General features: G+C 32.5%; 2 protein-coding genes across 3 annotated transcripts; one reads left to right on the top strand and one right to left on the bottom strand.

Annotated features, from left to right (window-relative positions):
* Positions 1–578: 578 nt before the first annotated feature.
* On the bottom strand, positions 579–3,833 carry LOC132942695 (ras-related protein Rab-21-like). 2 transcript variants are annotated; one of them, XM_061011307.1, is made up of 6 exons: positions 3,682–3,833; positions 2,920–3,555; positions 2,489–2,799; positions 2,208–2,375; positions 1,024–1,142; positions 579–959 (listed from the first exon to the last, which is right to left on the bottom strand). In XM_061011307.1, the coding sequence occupies exons 3-6, from the start codon at positions 2,645–2,647 to the stop codon at positions 725–727; spliced, it is 681 nt and encodes a 226-aa protein (XP_060867290.1). In that variant the 5' UTR covers positions 2,648–2,799; positions 2,920–3,555; positions 3,682–3,833; the 3' UTR covers positions 579–724. The 2 variants fall into 2 exon arrangements, with proteins under 2 accessions (XP_060867290.1, XP_060867291.1); XM_061011308.1 differs by lacking the exon at positions 3,682–3,833 and having other exon boundaries at positions 2,924–3,414.
* Positions 3,834–4,305: 472 nt separating this feature from the next.
* On the top strand, positions 4,306–8,700 carry LOC132942693 (HBS1-like protein). Its single transcript, XM_061011305.1, has 11 exons — positions 4,306–4,665; positions 5,321–5,389; positions 5,455–5,649; positions 5,728–5,856; positions 6,511–6,658; positions 6,725–6,958; positions 7,030–7,142; positions 7,504–7,620; positions 7,685–7,918; positions 7,979–8,152; positions 8,214–8,700. Exons 1-11 carry the CDS (start codon positions 4,623–4,625, stop codon positions 8,675–8,677), a joined length of 1,920 nt encoding a protein of 639 aa, XP_060867288.1. The 5' UTR covers positions 4,306–4,622; the 3' UTR covers positions 8,678–8,700.
* Positions 8,701–8,714: the final 14 nt, after the last annotated feature.

Here is an 8,714-nt window from a genome sequence, read left to right on the forward strand (position 1 = left end):
TCCTTATTATTTACTCAAGAAGATTATGTATATAAATTGGAAATATTGGCATCTAGTAATTAGTAAAGTAATATTTAAAACCAACCACACCAATCTTATAAAATAAGTGTTGAAAAGATCCATATAATTTGTATTCTTAGTAGTGCTCGAAATGGACCGGAACGCGGTGGATTAGCATTCTAGTTCGTTATATGCGTCCGTTCGGTTGGTTATAATTAGAATTAAAGAGTTCCGAATTGTAAAAATATTACGTAAATATTGTAAAACAAGCTTTTTTGAGACACCCACCCATTCATCAACTTTTGTCAACATAATATGGTCGTAAATGTGTTAAGAATAATGATTTTCTGATATTTTTTTTCAATTCTGTTAAATAATTCTTACCCTGTCTCCTAGTGTTACCACTTTGGTACTGTAAATAATAGTTTTGGTTAGATCTTATCTTATAATGGACTAAAAACCAATTTCTTAGATATAATGTTTTAAAAATTATGTATTAGCCTACAATTAATAATATTAATGCTTTAATCAGTGAATTATAAGATCAACTATAAATAAATAAATCATTAATAAGCAAATAAACTAATATAAAAAAATATAATTTTTTCAAAAAGTGAAAAATATCACGAACAGAATGGTTTCTCAAAAAAAAATATATATATATAATAATAAACATGAATCTTGGTATCTTTAAACCATATTAAAAAAGGCAAAAAGCAATGAATTAACTACTACAACACCAACGAGACGAATCTTTGGATGGCACATCGTCCTCATCGTCAATTATTATGGTTCTTCTTCTTGAGCTTCCTGACCGATTTAATGTAACTAAATTATCAGCAATTTGTTTATCAGCCTTTTCTATCATCATACGACACAGACTCAAGAATATTTCTTCAATGCCTGAATTCATTTTGGCTGATGTATGAAAATGTACAGCACCAACTGAACTGGCATAGCTATTAAATGACATAATTTAAAATCAATTATTTTGTCAAGCTTTTAAATGTTTATGAATTTTACTTTTCAGCATCTTCCACTGAAACTGTACGATCTTTTTCTAGATCAATTTTGTTTCCTGCAATAACAAGGCAAATTTCACTTCCCAACATCTTTTTTAGTTCTTTAATCCAATTTTTCACCTGAAAACCATACAGAATTCAGTTGATTTAATTCAATAATAATTAGATGTAGAATAACACTAAAATAATTAATTAGTAATCTATTAGTAACATAAAGATATTATAATGGTACCTATAGTTCTTTATTTATTTAAAGATATTGTAATGTATTGTTGTATACACTTAATTTATTTCATAAAATTTAATACTTATTTTATATTGTGAAGATGAAGTTATTTTTCTATGACATGAAATGTAAAATTTATAATTTATAATAATCAACTTAAAAATACAAATGTATCAATCATGATTTTACATTACTATAAAGTTTAAATTATAAATTGATTTTTTTTTTTTTTGTAAATAGGTAGGTATGAGTCAATTAATCTGGGGAATGATACAAATAAAAGTACTAAAACTATTTAATTATCTACAATATTATCATGCAAATAGCCTGGTTCATACCAAGTTCCTTAAATACTATTTGAAGAAACTTTTTTTTTTAACCATTTTAAAAATGACAGACTTTCTAAACCTAAAATATTTGTCACAAATAGAAAATTGTATGCTATAATAAATTAATATTATATGAATTTGTAGATACTAAAATATATGTGCCTACCTATAATTTTAAATAAATAAAACAGTGACAAGATGTAATATATTTAGTTAAATATTATTATATGTATTGTAATACTATCAAGGTTAGGTTTACTGAAAAAAATGTTTTCCATTTCCTGCATTGATGGTTGTTGATATTGTATCAACCGTTTCCACTTGAGAAGACAATTTTATGAAGTGGATGTAACACATACAATTCTGGGATAAACATAATTTGATAATAGCCTATTGCGCTCAATAATAATTAATAACCATTAATATGATGAAACCTCATCAAGAAAAAAATATTACAACTAGGTACCTATTAATTAAGAGCTTGTTTTCAGTTTTTTTTACTGAATCTTATTCTTACCATTTATTTTTCAATGTTATTGAGATATTATACAACTTGTTAATAACTAAATAGACTCAAGGATAGATCTTAAATAATATAGTAATTAATTTAAAAGTGTTATGGTATATTACTTTCTGGAAAGAATCTTCATCGGTGATGTCGTAAACCAGTATTGCACCATTGGACATTCGATAATAAATCGGCCCCAAGGCATGAAACCTCTCTTGGCCGGCTGTATCCCATATTGACAAGTTTATTCTCCGTCCATTGAGATTGAGCTTTTTCTTGACAAATGACGCCTATACCAACCAGTGGACGTGATTACACACAAGAACCCCGAGCAGTTATATTGTAACAACATTGCAACATCGGTCCAACGAACTACGTATCGTCAGCGACCGTAAAGCCCTACCTGTAGCGTGCTGACGTGCCTGTCATTGAACTTGTCTTCGGTGTACCGCAGCACCAGTGACGTTTTTCCTACGCACCCTTCGCCCAACAGGACTACTTTGAAGCTCTGCGCGGTCGTCCTGCTGCCAGTCGAGGTTAGGCCGTCTCCCGATTCGTCCATCCTGGCGATTCTGTTTGTCTTGGTCCTGGCGGAATGTTACATTTGTGCGCACAACACGCCTTGAGCACACACACACACACAACTTGTAGTTAAATGTCACCGAAAGAAGGCGGCAGCGGTGTCCGATTACGATATTATGCACTGTTATATAACTAAAAAGAAAACAAAAAATACGTAATTTTCAAGTGACGAGAAGACACCGACAGGGTACAACCATAATGTATTCGGTGTCAATGATTATTGTTATTATTTATTATTGTTTTGCGGCGTACCTACTTCACTCGCTAGTCGCTACGGGCGACAGTCGCATAAAGGTCGATATACGGACCGTAGGTAAAATCGTCGTAAATGGCCGTAAAATGAAACAATGTGTTGTATTATTAAATCCGTGGTATGTGTGCAAGCCGATCAGTTACCGACGTGAATAAGTACCTGAACACCATCAAACACTGAAAACAGTGAAAACAGAGAAGTATGATAATATAGTGTACGGCGGTCGGGCGACTATATTATTATTATTATTGTACACATTACACAATGTCACAATAATTATTAATGATATTTTATAAGTTCTAAGTACGTGCTATCAGGGAGCCCACAGACACTTGTCTTTGTATTATTACTATTATTATTATTATTATTATTATTTTTTTTTATTATTTTTCCCCAGACAGCTGCTGCCTGCTGTTGTAGACTATAGTCTGACCATAGATATACACAAATATTAACCAATAGCCAATAACTTGTTGTATAGGTTTATCTATGAGTCTGTCTCTCTGCGACTCTGCGGCATGATTTGAGATATCATCTTAAATCATGCTCTGCGGTATCTACGACATTGGATCCATTCGCTTTGGCTTCACGCTTGTCAGTGATCAGTGCTGTCTGCCTTTCTCCGTCTTAGAATACTAAAAAACGTGGGCGAATTGAATAATAATTAATATTCATGAAGATCACGTTCGTGATTATTCGTCAATATACTCATTAGTCCATTACTCATTAATCGATATTCAATGTCACCTCAGAATAATTACCATTGCCCGGTTTAGGTCATGAACATTGAACGCTGTTAACATTTATAGGAAAGAAACCGTAGACATTATTGGTTGTAAACAGTTAATTAAGGAAACTTGTCTTCGTATCAGCTCCCTCGAAGATTGAAGAACTGCTGCTAGCCTACTACTATCGCACATTAACATGTTCCATAATTTGTTATAGTCTCATTTAATCTTTGCTACCATGTTCGTCTACTGTATTACTCAATGTTATAAACTTATGACTTATAACTTACAACAATAATAACTACTTTTTACCCACGTCACATTTGTTACGGAATATTGTTTTCCAGTAAACGTAAAATGTAAATAATTGTACTCTGTAGTGCTACCGGTCTTGATTCTACCACAGAATAGAATGATATAGAATATAGATCGAACCACAGACTATATTTAGATAGAACGGCGCTAGTGCGGTGCTAGCACGGAATAACAATGTTATAAACATGTTTATGATCCACGATTGAACTATTATGTGGTGGTGGCTACTGTGCTGTAGTACGCTACCACAGAATAGATTAAATTTAATCTATTCTGTGACGCTACTATCATTATCGCGACTGTTAACAGTGTCGTTGTAATCGAGCGCTTTTATTCGATAACACAATCAAGTTCGGCCTTTGAACTTGAACGGAACCGAGTCTGCGAAACCGTGAAAGACGAAAGTGTGAAATCGAAACCAAATATCGTAGTAAATGATTTACGGCATTCGGCGAAACACCGTACGGAAATCGAGTGTCAAATACTCACCCCACGATATCGGACGTATCCACCTGGCATGAATTAAGAGAAATTTCCCTTTTCGAATGTTCGTCTGTCTGGTGACGACAACCACAACCACGTACGCAAAGGTCTAGTGTCTACGACGCGGTCGTGGGCCGAAAAAGCACCGAGCGTGGTGTCGTTCGCAGACCACTGAAATGGCTCGCCACAGGAACATACGGACTACCCAATATTCCGATGGTAAACTTTCTTGCGACAGTGACCGCTGTCGGATTTTTTATACCCAGGAACCCAGCGCTCGTCTGCAGTCAATCGCCAGATATCTGAATTGGTTTTGCAATACACTTTTTAAGGATATTTTGGTAAACCTTTGAGGCCACTTACCCCGCATTACTCATCATTATTTCGACATAAAAATATTGAACCGATGTACCTACAAACAGTTTTGCTTATGAATTTGAGAAGTCTTGCATTGGCCCGTGCGTTTTATAGTGCAGTGGTTTATCACTTTGAAATCTAAATAAATAATTACAATTATATACTCGATAACTTTGTTACTTAGTACTTACATCGACATTCCGAGAGTTCTGGTCGTATTTAAAAGTAGCCACCAAAGATAAAAAGTCCTAGTGACCATTTTATTTTAACATTATATACTTGCATCTACAGCTATTCATAATTTTCTTTGAAAACAATCAAAACCTAGGAAGTTCTTAAAATAATAAATAAGCGATTATAAAATAATTTCTTTTTCAAATAATATTTTTTATTATTTTTAATTAGATACCAATAATAATTTATAATTGTATTTATAATTTCAAGAATGAAAATTAATTCTATCTACCTAATTAAAGAAACATTTTAGTATAGTACTTACCCATGTAAATATTTCCAGATGAATATTATGATGATGATGATGATTATTCAAATTCATTTGAAGATGACTGTATTTCTCCAAGTGATGGTAAATATTAACCATCTTTCATACAATTATTTTCAAGTTTTAATTTATTTTGAATATTATTTTAGCAATTTATTTAATTAATCACAAATCTAAATTTGATTCGGACCAAGACTTAACTGATGCCAAAGTAAATTCATGTTTACAAAGAGTAACAGAAGTTTTGGGCTTTGAACTTGCCAAGGATGTTGTAGCAGAACATTTGATTAATAATGAATTTAACATTGATAAAACAGTTGATCAAATAATAAATTCAAAAATTGGTAAATTCAATAATTTTCAATTAATACATTTATTAAATTATTTATATTATATTTATAATTGTATAATAAACTATATAGGTGCTACAAAAGTAAAGGATCAGCCACCTGCTGAGAGCAGGTTAAGTAGGCCTCCTACTGTTGTTATTGCTTCTTCATCAAAAAATAAAGACAACATTATTGTTGGTTTTGGAAATGCATCTATTTCAGGTACACCATTCATATTTATATAATAAGTAGTAGAGCATTGCAATAATTGCATACAGTAATATTAATTATTATTCACATGTCTATATATGAATTACAAAAAGGGGGCTGCTCTATAGTTTTATGCTCTGTTTAAGTTAAGAACCACAGTCTGCGGCAACCAGTTTTCATCGGTGGCATATAGGCAAAAACCCGCTTGTCACCTCCACCGAGTCAACTATCTATATACCTGTCATGTAGTAATTCCACATCCCTGTGCACAAGTCGGCCGTTGACTGTGTTTCTTGATTTGAATGGAGTATAGATTTTTGCATTCCAACTTCCAAGTACCTACATTAAAGTAACAAATACTTATAAAGTGAAACATATGTGTATATTAGTCATTTTATTAATTAACCCTCGGAAATATAGGACATAGGGTGGTTTTTTAACTATGGGGGAGGGTACTGTAGGTTTAAACACATGTATTTATTAGTTTGGCAGAATTTACTAGTGGGCACCCGTAAGTATCTGCCATGCCCGAGTGAGGGATGGTAGCCTCTCTCTCCAGACACCGTCCGTGACTGCCGAAGAGAAGTGCTGCCCGTGGCACTTTCTGTGTTTAATAAGGAAATTTGCAAACTTATAATTTTTAAATTATTCATAATTTATTTTCAGGTTCAAAAAATAAGAACTTAATTGCAACACCTAAACAAACACCTTTTAGCACACCCATTTGCTCACCAGCAGCAACACCTCGCAATCGATCTCCTCAAAATGCTCGTTTAGGATCACCGCGTTTAGATCGTAAATTCAATTCGCCCAAGTATTAAACAGTTAATAATTAATAGTTTAATATAATTTGTATTATTATTTTATTAATTTTTAACAGGAGCAACAAAGTAAGAGACGATCAAGGATTATCAACTTCTATTCACAAGGATCAACTTTATTTAATTATAATTGGTCATGTCGATGCAGGAAAAAGCACTTTAATGGGACATTTACTATATAAATTAGGACATGTACAGCAGCGAACTATACAAAAGTATGAGCATGAAAGTAGAAAGTTAGGTAAACAGAGTTTTGTCTATGCTTGGGTATTAGATGAAACTGCTGAAGAAAGGTAATTATTAATTTTACGTATAATAATATGTTATATGAAGCTTTATTTTTATAATATATTTTTAATAATAGAAACCGTGGTATTACAATGGACGTAGGTCATTTGAAGTTTGAAACAAAAACTAAAGATGTTACTTTGTTGGATGCGCCCGGACACAAAGATTTTATACCAAATATGATTACAGGTGAAAAATAATTAAATTCTATGGCACATGTCTTTTTTTTCTACTCATTGATATTATACAAATTTGAACCACTTAAATAACTTAATAATAACCAATAGGTGTAGATATTACTTGGTATAATCTATGGGATGAAATTCATTTTTGAATAGTTGTGTCATTGTTTTATTGGGGGCAAATATTTCTAAATAATTACTGTAGTCTTCACTTGATAATTTTCAATTCAGGGGACCGAGCAAAAAAATTGGTTTATAGAGGTGGTAAATGAATGTTTGAATAATCAATGGGAAAAAAGAATAATTTGAATTAAAGAGAGATGGACAATTTCATTTTCAAATGTTTCTTATATGCGATGATTTTACAGGGGCTTCTCAGGCTGATGCAACTATGTTAGTTGTAGATGCAACTAAAGGAGAATTTGAAACTGGATTTGACAGTGGAGGGCAAACACGAGAGCATGCCCTCTTAATACGGTCTCTAGGTAAATAACAAAAGAATTGAAAATACATTGCATTTGAAAATACACGATGTTTTTCTATTTTCAGGAATTACTCAACTTGGAGTTGCCGTAAATAAAATGGATACTGTCAACTGGTCTGAAGAACGATTTGAGGAGATCAAAACAAAACTTGGACTGTTTTTGAAACAAGCTGGTTACAAAGAATCTGATGTTACATTTGTACCATGCTCTGGATTAAGCGGTGAAAATCTGGCTACAAAAGCAAATGAATCATTACTAACCTGTTGGTATAATGGTCCTTGTCTAATGGATGTTATTGGTAACCAAATAAATTAAAGATAATTAAAAACAGAATTAAATTATACATATTTGTTTTTAGATTCATTTAAACCACCAGAGCGGGCAATTTCTAAACCATTAAGGTTATGTATAAGTGATGTTTTTAAAAGTTCAGGATCAGGATTTTCAATTGTCGGACGAGTTGAAACAGGACAACTTAGAGTCGGTGATAAGGTTTTGGTACAGCCACAAGGAGAAGTCGCCCAAATTAAGAGTGAATATTTTTGTTAATTTGTTACATTGAAAAAAAATATTACCAATATTTTGTTCATCAGGTATTGAAATAGATGAATTGCCACAGCCAATTGGATTAGCTGGTGACTTTATCAGTGTTTCGCTCACTGGTTATGATGCACAAACTATTTACTCTGGTTGCGTTTTATGTGATATTTTGCTTCCAATACCAGTAACATCAGTATTAGAAGCACGAGTGGTCGTATTTAATGTGGATTTCCCTATTGTTCGTGGGCATCAAGTTGTATTGCACTATCAAAGTTCGTCAGAATCTGCAGTTGTCAGTAGACTTTTAGCAGAACTAAATAAAAGTACTGGTGAAGTCATCAAGAAAAATCCTCGAATAATAAAAAAAAATACTCATGCTCTTATCAAAATAAATCTATCAAGGCCAATTTGTGTAGAGGTATATTCAGACATCAGACAATTGGGTAGAGTGATGTTACGGTCTGCTGGTACTACTATAGCAGCTGGTCTTGTTACTAAAGTCAATTTTAATAAATAAATAAAAATAAATGTTTTGGGAAATTAATTGTTTCATT

Source organism: Metopolophium dirhodum, chromosome 4, assembly GCF_019925205.1.
Source record: "Metopolophium dirhodum isolate CAU chromosome 4, ASM1992520v1, whole genome shotgun sequence".
NCBI classification, from domain to species: Eukaryota; Metazoa; Arthropoda; class Insecta; order Hemiptera; family Aphididae; genus Metopolophium; species Metopolophium dirhodum.